The 24,115-nt window shown below is 43.8% G+C and overlaps 2 protein-coding genes across 28 annotated transcripts in view; one reads left to right on the top strand and one right to left on the bottom strand.

Annotated features, from left to right (window-relative positions):
• Positions 1-883: 883 nt before the first annotated feature.
• Positions 884-6,377, top strand: LOC100663127 (ubiquinol-cytochrome c reductase complex assembly factor 5). The gene is made up of 2 exons (XM_003409849.4): positions 884-1,154; positions 4,092-6,377. Exons 1-2 carry the CDS (start codon positions 1,004-1,006, stop codon positions 4,184-4,186), a joined length of 246 nt encoding a protein of 81 aa, XP_003409897.1. The 5' UTR covers positions 884-1,003; the 3' UTR covers positions 4,187-6,377.
• A 924-nt stretch (positions 6,378-7,301) lies between these two features.
• Positions 7,302-24,115, bottom strand: part of PBRM1 (polybromo 1) — a 125,737-nt gene continuing 108,923 nt past the window's right edge. For 12 of the 27 annotated variants that reach the window (XM_064274414.1, XM_064274416.1, XM_064274410.1 and 9 more), the window contains 8 exons: positions 22,834-23,017; positions 22,184-22,394; positions 21,340-21,541; positions 17,861-18,025; positions 14,366-14,521; positions 11,410-11,480; positions 11,082-11,298; positions 7,302-10,136 (listed from right to left, as the gene is read on the bottom strand). In XM_064274414.1, the coding sequence (XP_064130484.1) occupies positions 9,964-10,136; positions 11,082-11,298; positions 11,410-11,480; positions 14,366-14,521; positions 17,861-18,025; positions 21,340-21,541; positions 22,184-22,394; positions 22,834-23,017 (1,379 nt within the window). In that variant the 3' untranslated portion in view covers positions 7,302-9,963. The remainder of the gene's footprint in view (positions 10,137-11,081; positions 11,299-11,409; positions 11,481-14,365; positions 14,522-17,860; positions 18,026-21,339; positions 21,542-22,183; positions 22,395-22,833; positions 23,018-24,115) is intronic. The other 15 variants (XM_064274418.1, XM_023547638.2, XM_064274422.1 and 12 more) reach the window with 2 other exon arrangements.

Below are 24,115 nucleotides of genomic sequence, written 5' to 3'. Positions count from 1 at the left end.
TTCTGGCTCATAGTGCTCCTGTAGGACAGAGCAGAACTTAACCATTGGGTTTCCAAAGAGCAGCTGGCGGACTTGAGCTACCGACCTTTTGGTAAGCAGCAGAGCTCTTAACCACTGTGCTACTGGGCGGTGCTGCTGGGTGCCAGTACAGAATAACCCTTTAACCCACTGCCATCCAGTCGATGCCACCTCATAGCGTCCCTGGAGGACAGGGTAGAGCTGCCCCATGGGGTTTCCAAGGAGCGGCTGGTGGATTTGAACTGCCGACCTTTTGGTTAGCAGTCGAGCTCTTAATCACTGTGCCACCAGGGCTCTCCAATACAGAATAGCATCATTTATTTATTTTAGGGTTGTTTGTATATTTATTTAGACTTTTGCTGTGATAATGCTAGAATTAAGCCTTCAACAACAATGCGTATCAAATGTGGTTATTTTTGGTAGTTACCAGTCACGTCCCCGAATCAAACGCAATGAGTTGTGTAACTGCATCTTAGAGTATGGTGCAATATACACTTAGGCCATCACACAGGACTGTGATTTCCAGCCGGGTATTAGGAAAGAACATGGCGGTTGCAGCGGAGGGGGCGCGGCCGGAGGAGTGGGCCCCCCCCGCCAAGAAGCCGGAGGGCGGGCCGGGCCGGTGCCACGTGGGCGGCCCCGCCCCCTCGGGCCTCCCCGCCTCCAGAGCCAAGACGCCTGCGCCGCTCCTTTTGGGCTGAGTTTGGCCTCACGGAGCACGCGCACGCCGCCGTACTCTGATTGGCGAATCCGCGAACTGCGTAGCACTTTGATTGGCGGAGCCACCCTTCCGCAGGCCTCCGCCGTCGCCGGGCAGTGCAGCACAGCTGCTTGCGCAGCGCCGAGGTTTCCGAGCTCGGCAAGGGCTGGCGGGGCGGCCTCTATCCTGTCGGTAGGCACCAACCCAGGCGCACCAACGCAGGGTCAGGAGCAGCTCCAATCGCGCCTGGTTCCGCCGTACCCATCTCCACGACCTCGGTCTAGCATGTTCTCCAGGGCCCAGGTGAGGCGAGTTCTGCAATGGGTTCCCAGGAGCGAGAGACTCGGCACCTACAGGTTCCTGCCCTTCTTTTTTGTCCTCGGAGCAGCGATGGAGTGGATCATGATCAGAGTGCGCGTCGGACAGGAGACCTTCTGTAAGTGGGGTGAGGCAGCCTCGGTCCCATTTCAGGAAGGCATGCGGCAGCGGGGGCCCCGTTTCCCTGGGAGTACCATGAGATTGCAGACAGCTCATTGCACTCAGCGCTTCTGAGCCGAGCTGCTTTTACCCTTGTTCCAAGGGCAAGTGCAGTTCTATTCGCTCGGTCTTGGAGACCGGCCCCGGTTCTCCTATAAGCGGGCGACAAAGGCACATTGACGTTCAACCTTGAGATCTTTCCTGCACTTGGAAGGGGAGCACGTGCCTCCAGTCAGGCCGCCCTGTCATAAGCCTGTCCTACCTGCCCATGCTGGTGACACTGTTTGGGTTCCGAGGAACAGACTTCCAAGGAGTGGATCCAGAGAACTCAGGAAAACTGCTCACTACTGATCAGCCCCCTCTGAACTCTTCAGTCCAGACTCTGGAGGAAGCTGGTCTGCCTGGCTTAGCTAATTGCCACCAGGTCCCTGGCCCGTGGTCAGATGCCCAGCATTGTTAAAGAACGCCTGGCGTTGCTTTGCTGAGCACTTCTTTGGGGGAAGGCTGTTCCAACTCCTAGGCCCTTTCTGCATTGCCCCTCTTCTGAAACACTGTATCACGTTGGAATTAGCAGCCCTCATTTTATTACATTAGCACTTTCTAATGCTATTTTTATGCCTTCTGTTCATCTATTAATATTTAATGAGCATCTGTAAGAGGATATGTGAGCCCCGGGGCAGTGCAAACGGTTAATATGCTCAGTTGCTAATCGGAAGGTTGGTGGTTTGAGTCCACCCAGAGGTGCCTTGGAAGAAAGGCCTGGTGACCTCTGAAAAATCAGCCATTCAAAACCCTATGGAGCACATTTCTACTCTGCCACACACAAGGTTCCTATGAGTTAGCTTGCTGAGATGATACAATGAACAAGGCAGAGGGTCCCCCACTCCTGAAGAACTTTAATGGGAAAGACATCGTAAGGACAGTCACCAAAAAGTATGATCAGTGCTGTGACACAGAAAGAGGGGCAGGGCTTAGGCATCTTGGGTGGGGCCCACAACTAGCCTGTGATGGTACAGGGAAGGGTTCCTGGAGGAGTTACCGTGTTAGCCAGGAGCTGGAGTCAGCGAGATGGAGTGTTTTGTGTTTGCGGGACAGGCTGGCGAGCAGGGTGGAGGTTGAAGTGGTTAGAAATGTGCCTGGGTAAGGCCACAGAGGAACTGGAGAACTAGGAATCCAAAGCGCTGAAGGGTTTTAAGCAGAAGATTACATGTCTGGGGAATAGCTCCTAGTGAAGAGATTGGCAGGAACACTTTGGCTGTGTGGTGTCCAGGCTTGAGATGGCCTGTTCTGGGGTGGGGTTGAGAGCACCCCGGAGGTACAGCTGACAGGGCTTGGTGATTGAGTGTACTCTGAAGGTGAGGGAGGAGGCGGGGCTTCTGGTGGCAGAGTTGGAGCAGGGGTGGTACCTTATCTCCAGGTGGGGAACACAGGCAGGCCCATCCTGGGCTCCATTTTGGACATGCTGAGCTGGAGATGGTTATACAGATCAGAAGCTCAGGATGCAGATCTGGGCCAGAGATCGGGATTTGTGGGTCATTCACAAGCAGATGGTGATGAAAGACGAGAGTCAAACCCTGACATTTTAAGGATGACCAAGAGTGGCCAGAGAGGTGAGGAGGAGAGCCATGAACAAGTGTGAGTCTTGAAGGAAGAAGATTCTGGAGGTAAAACGTATCAGGAAGGGAAAGACTTGATATGCGAATACTGATCCGGAGGGGATGGAGAGGCTGGAAATACCTTGGGCCTTGAGATCAAAGCAGGGCAGTAGGTGTAGCCCTTGGAAGTTAGCTCGAAGAGTTTTTCACAGATGACTTCTGTGAAGTCAGACTTTCTGGGCACTGGGGGGTCAGGGTCACGGCTAGAGGAACAGGATTGTTGGTGTCACCATGCACCCAGTTAGACGTGCCAGTTGGCTCTGCGGTGTGCAGCAAGCTGGGTGAGGTTGGGAGAAGAGAGCAAGTTGGATTCATTGTGGTTGGGGTTTTGTGGGTCTGTCAAGAGGTTAAGACACTGACGAGAGAGTGGAGGAATTTCTGCTGTCTTGGGCAGGAAGAGAACAAGGGGCTGAGAGGGAAGACAGGGGCCAAGGGCTTAAGGAGGAAGTTGGTGGGGTCTAAGGACAGAAGGGCTAGAAGGGTGGCAGCAGTTGTGGTCATGGAGCAGAATGCTTGAATTTATTTACTTCAAAGGGGCACTACAAGCGGATGGCAGAAGCTTTGGACCTGGCCATGAGGCCAGAGAGGTGAAGGCCGCATCCCCATTGGTGGGGTGGTGCCTGGGGAGATGGGAGCAGACAGGGTCAAGGAGCCTGAGCTAGATGCCAGAGTTCTCAGGGACCGAGGGGCGGGATGGAGAGCGGATTGCCTTCCAGAGCTAGCATCAGTCCCAAAGGATTTTTTACATGAGGGTAGAGAATCAAGCCTGGAAAAGCAGCAGCTGAGAGCAAGGACAACTGACCTTCCCTCCTGACCCTGAGGTTCCCAGGTGTGGGAGAGGGAGCAGTTACCATGCAGAGCAGCAGGGCAAGAGGTGCCTTTAGGGACCCAGGTTTGCGTTAAGGAGGAGGATTTCAGAGAGCAGAATAGAAACAAAAAAGAGGAGGTCTTAAAACATTGCTAAGAGGTGTGCTACGAACTTAGAAAGGAACTTGCTTGATGGTTACAGGGACCCTGTCTTTGAAGCCATGACTCTTACCCTGTTAACGTCCAGGGCTCCCTGAACACAGTCCTTATTTAACTCGTTTTGTTTGAAATTAAGTTTGACATTTAGACAATAACGCTGAGATTCAGAAACAGGTGAGAGACCTGGACTGTTGCTTGAACTGCTTTTCTCAGATCTGAGTATTTTTAATTCCTTGGTTTCTTAAAAATCTAAGCAAAGTTTTTGTTTGATACAGATGATGTCTACCGTAGAAAAGCCTCAGAAAGACAGTACGAGAGAAGGCTGGACAATGAAGCATCGGAGACTGAAGTTCAGCAGTCGATACAGTGAACAGGGGACTTCACCACTGGTTTCAGCGCCTTTAAAAACGTCCCTTCCAGAGCTCTTGTTCTTAGACAGCTTGTGCCAAGAATTGGCTCTACAAGAATGTTCATGGTTTTAGTTTCTGCTCAATGCTCCCCAACTTACTGTTGCACAGCACTTGAGGAAAAATTGTGTCCTCCTAAAATATACCCACCCACTGAACCTAGTCCTTGAAATATTTTTAAATAATTCAAGGATCAACCAGGATGCTTTCCAGTGCAGTCTGAATTATCTGTGAAGTCCTTTGTTTTTAGACAACAAACGATAACCTTCTTTACTTTTTTGCAGGATTCAAATTTAATCATGACATAAAAGACCTTGCCCGTTGTGAGATCATTTACCAGGATCAATAATTCTGACATTTCTGCTGGCTCCCAAATTGTAAACATTTCGCTAGAGTGCTCGAAGTTCCTGACTGTGCACACCTGACTCATGGCAAGTGCTCTGTGAACAGAAATAGCCTCGCCCCTGGCTTGGCTCCTGACCTAGGAGGGCTGGGCCTCCGTGAGGACTGCAGGCGGCAGGGTGCACGCTGTCTGTGTGCGGCTGCTGCTGTCATCCAGCTGCCTAGAGAAACACAGTTGCTCCTTCTGTAATAAAGTGAACGTACCCAGTGTGAAGCATTCACAACCTGGAACTAAACCAGAAGGTCGGTCTATGGGGAAAGACGTAGCACTTTGACCCGGAATAAGTTTGGGTCAGCTGGTGAAAAAGCACAGGCATCTTTCCAGGCTTGGAGAACCACATCCAACAGCCCTTCCAACAGGAAAACACCTGTCAGAGAGGACTAAGTTTCAAGGTAGTTTCTAACTGTTGCTCATGAATAAGCGAGCAGATGCTTAAAGCCACAGGGTATCCTCAAGCTAATGATCTCTGCTACAAACATCTCTCTAAAAAGTTTCTCAAAGGATTTTTTTTCTCGTTTAAGTTAGTTCATTTGTGTTAGAACCAATTCAGTGAACATAAAAGATGACTATTCAGACTCAAGGCACTACCTGTGGCAAGCTCAGTCACTAGCAGCTAATAGCTTATGGGTGAAAGTCAGGGGAGACTGGCAGCAACGGGGGAGGAATGTGGTTTGTCATTGTCTCATGTGCAGTTGTGTCACCTGAAGAGTTCGTGGTGAACCTAACCTGACGTGTTAGCTGACTGCTGCATGAGAAATTAAAATTGTGGTGTGAAGGCCTTTCTGTCAGTTGGGTGGTCTTATTTCATGTTCCCTTGCCCTGCCCCAGCTGTACAGAACATGTAACATACGCACCTTTTACAACAACTGATAGTAAACTAGTAAGACCATTACCCAGCTTCTCCACAAGAACATTGCCAACATGCATCATTGGCTGTGGGTTCATTCCCTGGCTCACCCCCCTGCTTCTGCCCCAGAGGGAACCACTAGCCTGAGTTCTGTGTTAACCTGCCCTAGGGTTTTCCTCTCCATTTGCTTTCCATTTGCGAATTGATTTACTGAAGGACAGAAGACCGTTCAGCTGGCAGGCCAATGCCTGACTATTAAACTGAAGAAACTTTCAGAGCATGTTAGTTTGGATGCTATAGAGTAAGACAGATCTGTGTTAACCAGGTGCAATCCTTTTTAACTTTACCTCAAATGGCTTTTTAACTCCCCTACTAGGAATGTAAGGAGCCCTCCCTGGTGATGGCACAGTGGTTAAGCACTTGGCTGCTAACTGAAAGGCTGGCAGTGTGAACCTACCAGCCGCTCCACAGGAGATAAAAGATGTGGCAGTCTGTAAAGATTTACAGCCTGGAAAACTCTATGGGGTCTCTATAGGGTCACTATGAGTCGGAATCTACTCGATGGTAGTGAGTTTTTGGTACTAGCAATGTAATCTACTCGTCAGACACTGGAACTTAATGATTTAAAGTGAAAAGAACAGCGCTCTTCTGTGCTGACTGGAGGACCGTAGTGCCCCCTACCGATAACAAGGCAAAAATTTTAATAAACGATAACCCAAATTTCAGAAATTACAGCAATTATTTTGTAATGACCAATATTTAATTAGCACTTATTGTTAAAAATCTACCTCCACTGTGGTGTTGGGAAAGAATATGGGCTTTGGAGCCTCACTCTATTATCTGAAGTAATATGGAAAGTCTGGCACATAGTAAACAATAAATGGCTATTTTTGTTTTTCTAGCAGTCCTATTTTGGAAGTTTTATCTAAATCAGTGATGTTATAACTTAATCACAATATCTCTCTCTGTACAATGGTGTTTTCCAAAGCGATTTCTCTCCTGGTAAAGCAATACTAGGGCTTAGTCTTCAAATGTGTATTAAATTTGTAATTTCTTGCCACATTTATTTGTGATCCACAACACATGAATACCACATCTATTCTGAGGAAAGATAAAATCTGTTAAGCCGGTCAGTTCTGAACTTTCATTTAGCTGGCCTAGCACATTTCCAAACTAAAAAGGCACAGGGTAACGCTCAGCACTATCTCTTCGCACAGTGTTCAGCTGGAATGTTCCTGTATTGACGATCATTCAAAATATGCTCGGGAGCACGGATAACAGTATAGCCCTAAACTCTCAGAGAACAGAACCAGAGGGATTTGCAAAGTGATGTTAGAGGAAAACAGTTGGTTGATTTTATCAACACCTTCTGTTAAAAGTGTGGTTGTGTTTTAAGGGCTTATAAACATGTTAAAGACACACCTGGGCCACCTGCCTCTTCTATACACATACAAGCGATTTGGAGTGGATTATACTGCTCTCACCTCCCGCCCTCTGCAACACTCTCTCTTCAATTTTAACTTCGACCTGCATCTCTGGCCCTGCTGAAGCCATGTTAGGAACTCCTTGACCATCAGCCTGAGAGGCTGCCATGGGGCACTGCAGGCTGTAGTCTGACTACATTCAGCCTCTGTGTTAACACAGCCTGAGTCCTGAACCCGGGTTCTGGACACTGACCTTCATCTCTACCCAAGGAGCTTTCTTTTTTCCCTTAAAATGGCAGCTGTGTCTCTGTCCAAATGCTATCAGCATTTGCAGGAATGAAATCTGCTTGAAACTAACACTGGACACAAGCTTTAACAGAACAACCAAACCTGGTTAATCCCAATCACTTTGCAAACTCCATTTTTATTTGGGTTAAAAAGCTTTAGATGAACAAACATATGATACATACATGTTATAAGACTGGTTACCACTCAAACCTTTTTTGATACAGAAATTTGAACAAACCAAGTTTTAATCAGGTCTGAAAATGTTCAAGCTGAAAAGTCATCAATACCAACTTGGAGATTTTACACAAATAAATGTCCCCCCCCCCCATTCTTCCTCAGAGGAAGGGAAGGGTGGGTTTAAAAAAAAAAAAAAAAGGCCTTTTAAATTAGTTGGTTGACAGACATACCATTTTAAACCTAAAGGTTTGTCCCCCACATGAACAAAAGACATCTCCACATGAACTTATATTTTTGAAGACATTTAGGCAGTTATACTTTCTAAGCCACATCACTACAGGTCCAAAAACTCATGAAAAAAAGATGTATAGTTCACTTTTACTTTCTTAAGCTAGGATTTTTTTTTTTCTCCTTTTCTTTTTTGGAGTTAAGGATGGAATTCTAGATGGCAGATTTTCAATTGTGTATCCTAAATATTAACTGATATACTCCAAGTTAATATACAGAAAGACATGATTCTAAAATAAATACATATATATATATATTTTTGTTTTCTTTTTTAAACTTGATTAAGGCCTGCCTGGTGGCCCCTGGCCCAGCTCTGCACTGCCTCAGGGACACCCTGGCTGGATCTAGGATTCCTCCAGCACCTCTTGGTGCCAGCAGGGAGCCTGGAGGAGGAGTGCTCTGGCTTCCAATGCCCTATGTAGCCCAAAGTGAAGAGTTTTTAGAGGCTTCCGAAAGAAGTCTCACCCAGACCTTAAAAAGGGAAATAAAATGAATGCATGAAATAAATAAATAACTTAACCAAAATTAAATTTCAGGTTCTTTGGTGTAATTCAAGGATGGCTAGAGATAAAAGAATCTGATTGTGATATAAAGTCCATATGAATCAATGACCCAAAGAACAAGGACTGAGGCTTTCTTGATCTGATTCAATTTAACAATAAGGTACTGACATACAACTGCAATACATTAAAAAAAAATTATTTAAAATACTTGATGCAAATTGAGATCCAGTGGTTGACTACAGGCAATTAAGTTACAAGGGCCTCCTGTACTTAAAGTATCTAGACACAAGAGACTCTTCTCCTTTCCATACTCTTGTCCTCATGATTTAAAGAATGGTAATTAAACATCCAGGTACTGATCCATACCAGACTAAAAGAAAAAAGATAGCCTCTCAGAGTCACTCTCAACCTGCAAACAGCACTGGAAACTCCACCACAAAGGCAACCACCCTGCTGTGATGAAGCAGGTTTCAAAACTATAGTCCCCAAGTGAAGTCATGTTCTCTGGTGAAGGCTTTCTACCTGTCTGAGCGTCATACACTGCCTCCAAATGTTTATTCTAGGGTCATAGAAGAGGGTCCTCAAGCCCAAGGGTTTGGGATCTGTAATGGTCTTTTTAGTGAGCATTTTCTTAAATTTTGATTCTTTTCTCCTGAAATTCAAAAGTATAAGCTCCATCTGAAATATTTTAGAAAGCCTTAAATTTCCCGTTGAGAATTACAACCCTGAAACTGGGAGAAAAAAACTACCACATCTGATAATGAGGAAATAAAGAATAACAGAACATCTGCCTACGCAAGTGATCTAGCCGTTCACAGCTATGCTTCTGATGCAGCTCACACCCGGTGACACACTCCCTTCCCTCTGTTAGGTCAGCTGTTATGCTCAGAAGGAAATCAAATGCACGCACACCTCCATGCTTTCTTCGAGATGAACTTCAATGTTTTCCAACGTACCGAATTTAAAAGTTTTAAATTATTTAACATGAATAGGCATAAACTGTGAACTCATTATAAACAAATCAAAAGTACCCTTAAACTTACCTGCCAAAACTAAACACAATTCAGGGCTGTGCACATCTTCTGCAACCCTGACGCCACAAACGTTTTACGGAGCACAGGAAGACGTGCCTTTCCCTCCGGTGACCGAAAGGTGCGGCTGCAGAAGGGTGCACAGCACTGACTTCGGGCCCCTGCAGCGTGCCTCAGGGTCCACAGGGCAAGCTGTCCCGTGTCTGCCAAACAGCTACAACCTAAGGAACAACCTTCCACTTCACCTGTTAGGAAAAGCTTTTGTGGAAAGCGGCTTAAGATATTCGGGCACAGGAACAGACACAAGTACACTCCCCTCTCTCAGATGTAAACTAGGACCAACTTCACATTTCACCGTCAATTTAAACTAATCTGTAAACTGTCGTGTGTGTTTTTTTCATTTTGTTTGTTCTTTTATAAAAAAAAGAAACAAAAACCCCCAGCCAAGAAAAAACCTTTGATGGTTTCAGTTCCATGGCAACAAGTAAAAAGATAAAACTTCAAGTCTACATATATAACCAATTATGAAACTGGTTTTAAACGAAGGAAACATATGCAAAAAAAATCTCTGTGTATTTGGTAAAGTCAACTTAATATAACAAAAACAAATTGAAATAGCTTATTAAAAGTGTCCTTATATAAAAATGGCCTTGTGATGTACAATAAAATGCAATAAAAATTATCATCCTTTGATCCTCCCCCCCACCCCCAGTAACTAAAATGGCTACTGTTCCACAAAACTCTTTATGCTTCTATAAAAGAAACGTTAATTGATGAGATTAAACGTTTTCTAGGTTGTATGCTTGGCGAATGTTAAGGGTGTCTCGGAGCATCAAATCCCGAAGGCGCCAGAGGGCGTCTGCCATGGTGGTGTGGGCCCCTTTACTTTTCAGCCAGTGAGAGGGTAGGCGGCTCTCCTGTTCTTTTGACAAGTGGACATCACGTCTTCTAGCTGAAAAAAGTACAGATAAATATAAATTGAAATTTTAAGGTGACCAATTTTTCTTCAGGCCTGAAGTCTGATTTATCAAACACAGAATTAAATATTATGAACTTCACCTCTGCAGACTATTTCCAAGCAAATTTCTTGTATCATTTTTATTAGGCACCTTGGTTTTTAGAAAAATATTTCACTCTGGTTTGAGACTACCCGTTGGCAACATCCTTGGCAAGACTGTCTCACGGTTTCTTTGTGCTCTGCATTTCAGAAATTATCTAATTTATAACGACTTCACTACAGAGCTGCGTGATTTAATCTAACTCTTTTTTCCACTAGAGTGGGAACATAAGAGTTGCAAAGACCTGAAAGATCAGATCATGAATATTTTCTTGTAGTCACCCCTGGTATTTAATAATTACTTCAAAGGTAAATATGTGAAGGGAGGGCAAACATACCTAGCACTCCTGAAAGAAATCAAATTTGGTTTAGAAATGGAGAACAGTAGAAACTTGCAAATTTCTCTCCAGAAACTAGGCAAGTACTTCATATGTACTGAAATGATATTAAGTCTGCTGAACTAAATGAATAGCTTTTTAGCTTAATGGGAACACATTTTCCAATCTTTTTTTTTTTTCCCATTGAGGCAAAATAATAATTTTTAATTTGCCCAAATGCATCTATATGCTTGAAAAATAATCAGAAAAATTCAGAATATTCTTAAAAAGATGGCAGTGATATCTGTGGCAAAACTTTGAAATTCGGCAAAAAAATTTTTTTCAGTGTATAATATTAATATGCAAAGAAGCTCCAAACCCTTCTATTAAATATATGATTTATTTACTTGCATAACAACCATGGATAGTGTTTATCCTATGATATCATACACCAAGAGCAACACGAGGATGGTGAGGAAGTGTGTATCTTGCCAAGGCTTATTTTAGAAAGGCCTCTACTTACCTGCCAGGGTCTGGTCCCATTTGCTAATGCTGCTGGACTCAGCACTGAGCCCTTCAATGTATTTCAGATAGGCCTCTGAGTGGAGAAGCCGCTGGGTCTTCGGTGGGGGAGCCACAAACATGGGCGTTGTTGGCTGCTGTATAACAGGTGGGCCGGCTGGATGGGGGCCGGGATATGGAGGTGGTGCCTGCTGCCCTGGAGGCCCCAAAACTCCCACCTGGAAGAGCATGGGACCACATGGTGAGGCAAAAAGACACTCTACATATGCTCTGAGAGAGAAGAGGGCTGGAATTATGTAGAGTCCCAGAAAGTCAAATGGGAAGCTCACCTGCTGTCCATATGGACTTCCACCTGGTGCTGGAGTCCCTACCATAGGGGCCACTCCTTGGTGCATCACACCTATAATTCAGAATGCAGCGCACAATTAGAGTCTCTGGGACTTAGGTGACTGAAAACTACTGTCTGATAAGGAATGATGTCACTGATAATGCAACCCAATGGACCTCTGTCCTTGAGTCTTTGAGGACAGGAACCCTAACCACCCAAAAGAGGATGCAGCATTTAAATAGAAAATCTACATTCTTTTGTTTCTAGATACTTTAAGTACAGAGCTGGTACAACTTGTCAGATGTACATCAATTACTCATGGCTTAGAAAATGATTTAAACCCTGCATTGAATCCTAGAAATAGTTCCCAGGTAAGATATGGTCAGAATACAAGGCTGTTTTCAAGGTACCTTTCTTCTGACAACAGATTGTGCTGCATCTGAAGCCTGTGTTCACTCTCACCAGTAATGGCATTGCCATCAGGCTCAGCAGTGCACGGTGTGCTTGGTCAGCAGGTGCCTGAGGGAAGAGGCTGTGAGGATGCTCAGTGAAAGGAGCTCTGCTCATGCTGGAGGCACAGGCTTGCTGTCCCCTTGCAGGCCTCCAGCATCTCTGGTTCTAACTGAACTCACTAGTGCTGGCAGAGAGAGGCCACTTCTGTCTGCTAGGGCAGCACTTTGAAAAGGAGGCATTTGGGAGCAGAGCAGCTTCATTGCTATCCCTTCAAAAGCAAAATGACAGAAGAACGAAGAAGGAAAGGACTTCATGGCCCCAGGACATTTATACTTAATTCTGCCTTTGGTAATAATTTTGTAAACTTCCCTTGGTGACTCCTCACAAGCAATTGTTGTCTCACAGGAACTACCTGATAGCAGTAAGATGACTTAACTAAGTGTTTGAGGCTATTCTAATCTCAGGACCATCCATTTGCTAACCTGGTAAAACATTAAAAACTAACAAACCACAACCAAAACCCTGGCAAGTTGCTCTTCAAATCCCAAACAAAGAGGTAGCCCACAAGTCTAAGGTTCAGAATTGCCAGATGCCACTTCTGGGAAGTATTAGATGTCCTCTTATTTGTTAGAGAGAAAATATCAAGCAAAACAAGCTTTGTGTTTACAAAGCAGAGGTTTTAATATTTCAAGTACCCAGAAGGTTACCTGGACCACCATAGCTGGCACGACTCTCTGTGACCAAATGAAGACAGTGTGGTGAGTAAGCTGCTGCTCCAGTAACACACTAGCCTTTGCCCCCCAGGACACTCACCTGCCTTACACCTCGTAACACAGTGGGCTTCCTAAGCTGCCTGTATCAATCAATGCTTTGCAGAGCACCACAAACATAGCAGCAGCTCCTTCTGCTTCCTCTGTTTGCCAAAGCCATGCCAAGGGACAGCCAGCGAGGACGTGAGTGCAGTCTCCAGGCAGCTCCCTGCATCCTCTCACAGCCTGATTAGATATGTGTGTGCATGGGCACTCGGGGGGGGTTCTCTCCTGGCTCCCTGACACTGGCCAGGTGTGCTGTGCTTCCTTTAAAGGCAATTTAGAAACTGGAGGAGGGAAGGAGGGCAGCTGTGTCTCAATAGTCACCAAAAGACATCTGCTACCTAGAGGCTACTGGCCTTAGCTGGAGCTCCCACTGAGTACCATGTGTACCCCAAAGGTGTCCACTCGGACCTGGTCTTACTGATGCAGTGAGACAACCTGTGCCAGGGTGAGGGGGCAAAGAATTCAGGCCGATTCTGCCTGCCATGTGAGAGTACCCGTCTCCTGACTGACTCCTGCTGCAGCAGCTCCTGGCACACCATCTCCTCCATTTTTATAAGGAAGCACTCACCTACACATCTCCTCCTCTGGGGACACCTGGAACAAACACTTCTGTGGAATTACAGCCATTCTCTAAGCAACACTTCCAAAGAGGTGAGCCAGAGCTCCAGGCTAGGCCACTGCTGGGCCCACCCTCTGAAGCATCATGTGGGACCTGCACAGCCCGATGGCTGGTATGTCTAACACTGGTATAAGCAAATCTTAGCTGACATTTAAAGTCATAGACCAAATGCGATTCCAAGTCACCTAAACGTCACATACCCTTCAATCAGATTATGGCTAAGAGTCAGGTCTTGTGCATATGATGACAACAGGGGAACGTGTGATTTTCCTTTCAGTTAAATATTTAAAAAATAATCTTTCAACTTGCTAATTCATTATAAACTAAAAATGACTGTAGCCATTTCTGGATTCCACTTACATGCTTCTATATAAAATAAGCATTTTGAGCTTCTGCTAACAAACAAACCCACGTCCACCACCAGGAGGGCTACGCTGTTCTTTAAAATGCCATGTCGTGCTTCTCAAGGGACTCGGATACTAAAAACTAGTTCAGTGCAAATTCGTTCCCTCCTTCGTTTTTGTCTCCAAGACTGACTGACCAAAGGATTTCTGGAGAGTTCTGAGTGAGCGACCTCCCCTTTGAAGGCTGCTTGAGGGGAAAGAGATGGAGCAGCAACCCTACACAGAAGACCCTGTGAGATAAGAATTGCACCAGAGCAAGAAACGCACCCAGGAGCACTATGTGCTTTTATATATGACTCTTGACAGGGAGTTTGGGAAATTTCACTCACTGATACCAAAGGGCATGGCCTTCTAGACTGTTTGGCTTTTCAAGCACGTCAGATTGCATGGGTAATTATAGAATATGCCTCCTGCCTCTTGGTCTGCTGAGTCTGGCCTCTGCCACGTGTCCTATGTTGCCGTTTGGCAGCCAGGTGTCCAAGGGGACAGGTGCTGGACTACCTGCTCGCACATAGGACAGACCCTGCTGCTGACATCCCTAGGATTTTTCAGTGAGGGAAGTCCTGGCCACAATGGGCAGCAGGTGCCCTCTGGAGCAACTGGCTCAGGGAGGAAGAAGAGAATATGAAGATGAGATTAATGAGTGAATGAAGATGAAGCTCTTACCCGGTGGTGGGATGCCCGGGAGGCCAGGTACACCTGGCGGAAGGTGGTGGGGTGGAGGCCCCCCAGGGTGAAGTGGCTGCATGCTGCCCATGCTAACAAGGCCATCAACTGGGCCCTGCAAAGGTGGAAGGCCTGGCGGATAGCCACCCATCATGCCTTGAAGGACACAACAAATTTCAGACATGCATCATTAACATGCAACATGAGCTAAGTAATAACAAAACCCCCACATGCACTATCAATGAATAAAGCACCCTTAGTACTGCATGATATAACAGAAATTAGTGCAATTATTTTGTTGCAATAATGAACAAAGTAAAAAGTTACAAATATGAAATACAACATTCCTGGATCAATTAGTACTTAGTATATTATTACTTGTAGTTATTTTTCCTGGGATAAATATGCTTCATGTTTTTGGTTAAATAATAATAAAGAGGAGTTCCAGTAACAGCCTTCCCAAGGTCATGATTATTGCAAGCTGTTCAAACAGAGTGACCAGTTCTGCCGACTGCGATTCTAATTGGAGAGTAGAAACCCCATCATTCCACTCTGCCACACTCATATGCCTATCATGGGTACACATGAGGGGAAACTGGAATGGAGGGAGATGAGGCACACAGTCCTGATCACAAAGCATGCTTCTCCAGCTCGGGGGCGAGAGTGTTTCAAGCCTTCCACATCCACTCCTCTTTTCCTTCTAGCCCACCTCTGTTGGCAAGAATGGATCATGCTCGGCCTTGAGCTGGGGAAGAGCTTCTAAGAGCCATTGTAATGAATGATGTTTTGTCTTCAGATCTCACAATGTGACAAAATAAAGACAAAATGTAAACCCTCCCAAGCCAACCAAAGCCCAGGTCACTCAGCTGCCTGCACGGGGACCTTATGGAGAGACAGCTGGAGAACCAGGCTCTGCTGACACGGGAACGGCCACTTGTCATCACTGTTTCCAAGCTTACAAATACCCCCACGTGAACCTTCAGTTAATGGGAGCATTTTAATTGAGGTACAGAATTTCTGTGAGCAGAGACTTTTATTCCTTTATTTTCAACATAACAAAATATTTTCTGCTGGCTAGGGAAGAGGTTCAGGAAAATAAGTGTTTCTAGCAAAAAGAAGTTGAAGTGAGAAAATAGTTTCAAAATGTCAAGGACTCACCTATCAAAGACTTTTAAAGTCACACGACATTTTTTTTAAACAAGAAAAACAACTTGACTTTTCTGGGGTTTGCGATGATTGCAATCATGAACACAAGGCTCCCCCCGAAACGTAATCTGCTTTGGTACAGTGCCTTGCACAAAAGGGCTGAGGGAGACCTGGCCAAAGCACTAGTGCCAAACCTCATTTTTATAAAACACTCTTTGTAAAGGGACCCTGGGGAACAGCGGAAATCTCCATTTTCTGAGAATTTTACTCTTTGACCTCCCTGAAGAAATATTTGAAAGATATTTATTTATAAAAGTTTAGTCTTTTAAAGCTATGAAATTAATGGGAATTCTGAAATGGATTCCAGTCTGCTTCATTACTCACATCTAAGCTGACTGGAAAAACTTAAGTTACACAAACCAATAAAACAAAATTCTAAATGGCAATCTCTCTACACATAAAATAGGATTGTTTCATTTTTAAAAATGACAGCTCAGAGAGTAAACATTACTTTTGAACAGACACCATCACTGAAACATGAGGAGATCCAATGCCACTTAACTGCCTTTTAACCACACCACCAGATATCACTTTTAAGGATACGTAGGTGGGAATTTAAGAATGTTAGGAGGCTTTGCTTTCAATAACAAAAGCCCATCTGAACGCAGCCTTCATGGGCTGTGGTTGAAGAGGTTATGAAGAACTGAAAGACATGACACTTTGTCTTCATTAAACTGTACTTTGGCATTTATATCCCAGTCACATGTTCAAATGAGCTTCAATGCTTGTAAGCAAAGCTGGTCTCAGACAACAACAAAGCTAAGACTTGGGCAGTAAGCAACCTGTAAGTTCATGAAAAATCTTCCTCTTAGCTGCAAAGTTCCCACTGTGGACCAAAGACTGGTTACTGGAGAGGCTGCTTGCCCTTTACTCCCCAGGCCGCAAACCCTGGAACAGGGGCTTCCTAGAGGGGCCCACCCTCCTCACCCATCAGAGCACTATGTTGTTATTCCCCAACAGGGAGCTAAAATGCTGCAGCTGCTGTTTTTTAATGTTTTTATCTGTTTGTACTCATTTTGTTACTGTGTCCCTGGGTTTTTTAGTCAAGGGCACAGTGCTACAATATCACATATTAAATAGAACAAAACAGGATGTCAACAAGGGAATTCTAACTTTCAAAGTCCCCATGTTCAAGGCCTAATTTCTTAAAACCTCTGGAACCCCATTAACCAAAATGGGCCATGGAATAGAGCAGGCGATTATGAGACTTGTTAGATCCACATCAGTCACACCGGAAGTACTGAAAGCCATGATTCAGATGTGCTTTGGCGAGTGCAACTGCGAGTTCAGCGACAGTGCGTTGGAGAACTTGCCATCACGAAAGTTAGGAGCGACAATGGAAAAGTTATCCTAAAGCTACTCTTCCTCAAAACAAAAATGAAAAAAGCAAAACAAAAACAGCATTCCAACAAGCCTGCCTTGGACCACACTGCCTTGGACTCACTGTGAAAGAGGTTAGACAGCTTGTTTAGGAAGAAACGCAGGTGGCTCTTAAGGATCTCACCTGGCTTGGAGAGATCACCAAGGAGGGACCCAAAGGAAGGAGGTGGTCTGCAGGGTTCTCATCAGACACATGTCAGACAAGGATATTAAATTCAAGAATAGCCAAATTTGCTGTGGCCACCAAACCAGAGACAACACACACAAGCCAACCACATTCATCATTTTCTTTTTTTTAAATATGTGACTGGGATACTAACAGAAAAATGCAGTTTAATGTAATCAAGTAGAAAAGCATTACAGAGTGGGCACAATGAATTGAAAAGGACTTCGTATTCCATTTAGCAGTCATGCACATTGGTGACCAGAAAGGATTTAGAATTCATTGCCAAAAATCCTTTTAAATGGTCAGTCTTTTAAGGATGGCTGCAGCAGAACAAGGCAAACTGAATACTGGAATGAGACAGGAAAATCACCACCTGAAGGCTGGTTTTGTGTTTTCTCCTGGGAGTCCCCCTAGAACAGAATTCAGGGTCTACTTGTATTTTCTGCCACAGTGTTCTCTCAAGAGCAGTCTGGGGTGAAGAACATCGCCAGACCATGCCCACAGCCAGGGAAGAGCTAGCTGCTCCCTACCAACTCCCCAGGGTTGGGCCCAGGGCCCATTTCTGGGGCAGAGGGGAGGCACTATCCGTATGGGAGAGGCGACAGAGGACGACATGGATGACTTCAATCTTGGAATCTGTCATGAGAAAAGGCTAGAGACTGTGGCCTACTCCTCATTGGAGAAAAAAAAAATGAAGGAATTTCTTAAAGTGGAAAAAAATGGTCTTAGCTCCTGTTTTTTACCTGCAACAGGTGTCAACTGCTGATTGAGCATCCCCATTGGTGTTGGTGGTGGCACCACCCCCATGAGAGCCCCCACAGGGGTGCCTGCTCGGGGAGAAGCACTCGGCTGCTGTTGCTGTGCTGCTCGCTCTCTCTCCTGCTGCTCAGCAACTTTAGCTGCCCGCTCTGTAAAGGCATTTCAGATTTTCAATTCTGTTTTTAACCCAGGAATTCAAAATACCATCCATTGCATTCAACAGGACTAGTAAAAACACAGGCAACAGTTCTGTCTCAATGGAAGGAACAGTAGATGACTAGTCTCAATACAGGAGGAGTCGGGCCGATTTCACTTGGTAACCTAGAGTCCAGCTTTCCTATCCCATCTTGAGAACTGGTCTGTAAAGATTTCAAGAATGTTAAGACTGCAACACACATTCAGAAAGCACAGGTTTTATTTAAACACGTCACCAGTGGAACCAACGTGGTTAATCTCATGAGGCACCCTAAAGATGAGAAGCGCTTCCATTATTCTAGCATTAATAGCATTATAGATTATTTATAATTTTGACATGAAGCAATTCCATGGCCCATTATAATTTTTGGCACAATTGTTACTTACTACTACATTTTCCTGATTCCTTGCCCCCAATTTTACTAAGATTTGAGGACTCTTGTCATTAGTGTCATGGGGTTTTAGCAGCTGAAGAAAATTAACTCTGTAAGGGAAAAGTAGCTCACTGCCTCCTCCACAATGTTGGAGGGAGAGTCAACAGCTAATCTCTACATTCTAATGAAGCAAAGAGGGCATGTTTAATAAACCCCAAGGGGAAAAATGCACAATATTCCAGGCTACAATCAAGGGAAGCAGGGAATTATATAGACACACATGTAGCAGTGGACAGTGTACTGAGAGAACCAGGTTACCTGAAGCTGAGCCATTCAATAATGACCATAAATCCTCCTAAATCAGCAAAATTCCAGAATCCACTCATTTCATCCAAAATGAAAGAGGAGCATTTGCTTGTGCAAGTTCTGTGGCTGATGAGTACGACCTGCTGCACCCCTCACTCCCTCTGTCCCTCCAGAGCCAGCACCCAAACGATTAGGTTCCCAGTCTTTTTGGGAGCCAGTAGGCTTGTCCCTTACTAGAGAGGTCTAGTATTCCCAAAGCTTCTACAATACAGGGTTTATTCTGCTTCACAATTCATACATAGGAAAACCTACTTTTCACATGGGCAAACGGAGGTTGGGAGATAGGTAATGACTTGTCCAAGGTTACAGAAAGAATCGGCATCCTGTGGCCCTGACTCCTGGTATCATATTCCAACTGCCACACATTAACCCTCCAACATGGAATTCAAAAGGCTACTGCTGATCTAAGGTGGGGGAAATCGCTCGAGGTCATATGGCCTTAAAATCAAGAAGGAACAGCTCATTCTCCTTTGATGTAAGAATATGAAAGTCAAGCAAGTCAAAACTTCCTTGGGTGCCACAGATTTGCTGCACAGACTCATCATCAGAACTAACACTGTCCCAGATTACAGATCCCCTGTACAGTGAGTATGAGGGACAACCTGTTTCCCTGAGCTAGCAGTCAAAAAAAAAATTGATGACCTAGACCCCCACGTTAAATTCTAGTAATTTCATTACACAAACGACACAGTAAAATGGGAGAGCAAAAAAATGAAGCTGAAAAAAGCTGAAAAAGCAGAAAAATTCAGGCCTGTGGACTGAGTGTCGGACTACTTGTTGGCTTTTTCTGGGAGAAGCCCCACTGGGGAACTTGGGGAACTGTCTCGGAAAACAGAATTATTAAACTAAGCTATCCAAACTCCAAACTTTGGGTGCTGAATTCAATGGGTCAGAACCCCACAAGTTTATAGATTTTGTGTCTTAGACAGACACTGGCTGAGGTATATAAATCTCCCTCACTGGATTCTCACTGAAATTTCACAGATTCCCCTTTGAATTTGAGAGAATTTCCCAGAAGCCATCATTTCTGTCTCTCTTCAGCCCTGTCCCAGTGTTTTTACTTTTACATTATCTTCAGATACATTTCTCCCTCCTGTTCATACTCTGAGTAATCGGCTACCCAGTACAGACTTCATTTGCCTTGGGATAGGCTTTACACTCATGTTTGCTTAACTTCCAACACTCCTCCAGCTAGGTGGTGTATTTGGTCTGAACTTCCACTAAGGTCAAAAACAGTAGGGCTCCTCAAAGTTCTAGGTTCTTATGGAACTGACTTGGGCTTCTCAAAGAATATTCTGTAAAATACTAGTTCTTCAGGATATTAACAGGTATTGCATAAATACCTGGCCAAGTTTCAGAAAATGTCAGGTAATAAAAAACAGGTTTCTTTACTGTAGGTCTTAGAGACTTTAACATATGAACATGCACTTTAAGTTTCCAAGAGAGAAAGTCGGGAGTACTTTTCAAACTAGTTTTGCCACAAAATGATTTTTGACTGAGCATCTCGCAGGATTAGGGTTCTGCAGAAGATCCTTAGGGAAACCTGTCAGATAATTTTATATAATCAATCACTTATAATTGAAAAACGTGAAATCTTCTTTTAAAGGGTTCTTTGGAGGTTTCATAAACTTTTAAATAAAAGGGGAGCCTTAGCAATTAATTTCTTCATGTTTGCTGGAAAATAATGGATTTGGACCCAGTCAAGCAGAGTAACACTTGACCACTGTAGGGAGGATGGCTTTAAATTTACAAAATGAACCAATATATAAAATTCTAAATGGAAAAAAAAAAAACAATTCCAAGGGCAACAGTCCTTCCTAATCTGTTTACTACTCATTTCTTAATTAAAGCCATGATTCATATTTTTAAAAAGGAAACAGAAAAAATCTCAAGTATTTGTCCCTAATGGCTAAGAACCACCAAATCCCTGAAAGATAGTTCACAGCCCCAAGTGATTTTATTGTAGAGTAATAGGAAAGTGAAGGCAGCTGAGCTTTACCAAAGAGACTTAAAAGTTGCTATGAATGCAAACAAGGCACAGGCCAGGGCTGGCCTAGGAAACCAAGTGCTTCAGCCAAGCCTCAGCCTGGAGTTTAAACAAATGGCTTATCAAGAGCCATAACAGAAGGTCACTGATTTTAAGACCCCCTTTCAGATTAAAGTTTAATCAAAATCATACTTCACATCATTGTATAGTCATTCCCCAGCTCAACACACGTGTGCTTATAGGATTCAGTGAAAAAGGAAATCATGCAATTTTTAATAGCAAGATATTTTTGTTTGAGCTATTTTTTCGGGGGGGGGGCACCACACCAGGATCAGCGGCCAAGTCAGGGGCAGCACTCCGCTCAGTCAGGACAAAGCCGGTATCTAAACTGCTGGATGGGTGCCATTTGGGACAGTCCCCAGCACAAAGTTGATGTGCAAGTGGAAAGAACAAGAGAGTAAAACCTGTCTACGCACATGCATTCCTGAAAACACCCCCTTTGCTTAGAAAGCTGAGCCAGTTATGACTAGTCTCTATTTACCTTCATATTCTGCCTTCTTGGCTGTCTCAAGGTTTCTCCATTCTGTCCCCACGAGTCTGCTGAGCTCCCCAAAAGAGTAGTCTGGGTGCTGAGCTTTGATCACAGCTCGCATCTCACTGCTGAACAGGATGTAACCACTCATGTTGATTTTCCTTTTGGAGCCTTCCTTCTTTGCACTGCCCTTGGCAGACTTTGGGGTAGACTGTAAGAAAGAAAGCTCTTATAGCACATCAGAACACTGCATTTGATTAACTGCTCAAAGTTTCTGGAAGCCAGGAACATGTGATCAATAGTTACTGTTTTCTAGACACATTCAGTCTCTGGATGACCATTTTCTTGGTCAAAAGACACCTCTTCCTTGCTTCTTACCATGTAAGAAATAAATCAAAGCTTCACTGAATTCCATGACTGCAATCTATAATGGTGACCTCACAATTAAGTCTTGGAAAAATTCCAAACGAGAGAAAAAAAAAAAAAAACTAACCGGGATCACCTCAAACAAAAGATGAGATTCTAAAGGAGAGATTAAAAACATAACAGGACAGGGGCGATAAAAGCTAAAGAGTAATAGGTGATATTACTCCTTATTGCTTTTCTTCAACACAAGGCAGGGAGAGCCTTCTAACTAAACTTGTCATTAAAAACAGCTATCTATGAAACGTACAAAACGAGGTCCATTTTAAATTATTAATGGCACTAAGGAAAAAAAAAAATCCATCCCTTCCAGCAGAATTCTAGATTAAGCCTTACATACGACAGGACTGGATGTCTCATTACTTTGGTTTGAGTCTGCTAGAAACCAAAACTGGAAGTAAGACAGGTAACTGGAACTTGTCGCCTTCACCTGTGGAGGTGTGTAGGGCATGAGGTCTAGTTCACTGGCCAGAGGGGTCTGAAGTTGAGGTAAAGAAGGAGGTTCGATAACCTCACTATCCTCTTCTCCCATCTCTTCAATATCATCATCTCCACCTTCTAACTCAGCAAATTTAGCTTCTAGCAACTGGATCTTCTTTTCCAACAAAGGTGAGGGCTCCTTCTGAGGAACAATTGGTTTCCTAAAAGAAGAGATCCAAAAAAAAAAAAAAAAAAACCATCTAACATTGCTCCAGGATGGGTCGGAAAGCAATGCCTAGTAATGACTTCGTGCAATCTACAATGTACACACAACAAGAAGAATTTTCACAGTCTGTGGAACTGCGCAATCTCTTAACAGACAGGATAAGGACCAGGACTGAGTATTCTCCCTCCATTCTACAATTACTGGAGTCTAAGCCAAGAGCACTATTAAGGCAGTTACCACATCCCCGCAGATTATGAGGATTTTCCCTTAATCTTCAACTGAATTAATATTTTCTATTTAATATTTATTTGAAATATACACTGCTGTAGTTTAAGATCAAAAACAGCAAAAAAAAATAACCTGGACTATACTATTTTGATATCAGTTTTACTATCAAGAGCTGAAGTTCTCTTTCTTTGTTTCTCAAGCTTTACCTGAAGTAATAAATTTCATCATCTACCACTTTAGCAGACAGTGAAAACCTCTTCAGCCCCTTGAATTTCTTCATCTGCTTGTCACTCTCGTTGTAGCGGCTTTCACAAAGCAGAATGTCATTTTCTGGTATTTCAGTTGGCCTGCAGGAGAGGAAGTCCTTGAATGACAACACAGCACACTTTCCTGAAAGGGCAAATTGGAGAAAAGTAAATGAGTAAATTATGTTAAACTTAACAATTGTTTTTAAATTTGTACTATTTTTTAATATATTCATGTGATTCAAAAGTCAAAGGCTACAAAAGGGTAAACACCAGCATAAGGACAGACATACAGACCAATGGAACAGAAGTGAAAGTCTAGAAATAAACCTATACATTTATGGGCAACTGATTTTTGACAGGGCGTCAAGACAATTTCAATGGGTATCTTTTCAACAAGTGGTGCTAGTACAACTGGATATCCAAATGCAAAAAAATGAAGTTGGATTCCTATCTCAGACCATATATAAAAATTTACTCAAAGTGAAAAAGCTTTTGTTCTTCAAAGGACACTATCAAGAAAGTGAAAAGACAACCCACAGAATGGGAAAAATATTTGCAAATCATGTATATCTTATAAGTGTCTAGTAATCAGTATAAAGAACTCTTACAACTGAACAATAAAAAAAACAAATAATCCAATTAAAAATGGGCAAAGGGTTTGAACAGGCATTTCTCCAAAGATGTACAAATGGTCACTATGCACATGAAGATGCTCAACATCATTAGTCATTAGGGAAATGCACATCAAAACCACAATGAGATATCACTTTATACTCACTAGGATGGCTATGATAAAAAAAAAAAAAAGGACAATAACAAGTGTTGACAGGGACTTGGAGACATTGGAACCCTCATACACTGCTGACAGGAATCTATAATGGTATATAGCACTTTGTAAAAGTCTGGCAGTTCCTCAAAAAGTTAAACCAAACCAAAAACCCGCTGCTGTCAAAGTTGATTAGGACTCCTAGTGATCCTATAGGACAGAGTAGAACTGCCCCATAGGGTTTCCAAGGAGCAGCTGGTGGATTTGAACTGCTTTTTGGTTAGCAGTTGAGCTCTTAACCACTGAACCACCAGGGCTCCGGAGTTACCGTATGACCCAGTAACTCCACTGCTAGGTATATATCCAAGAGAACTGAAAACACATAACAAAAACTTATACACGAGTGTTATAGCAGCACGATTCATGACAGCCCAACAGTGTAGATAATCCAATGTCTATCAGCTAATAAATGGA

This window comes from Loxodonta africana, chromosome 22 (assembly GCF_030014295.1).
Source record: "Loxodonta africana isolate mLoxAfr1 chromosome 22, mLoxAfr1.hap2, whole genome shotgun sequence".
In the NCBI taxonomy this organism is placed as follows: Eukaryota; Metazoa; Chordata; class Mammalia; order Proboscidea; family Elephantidae; genus Loxodonta; species Loxodonta africana.
This window is presented reverse-complemented; position numbering and strand designations above follow the sequence as displayed.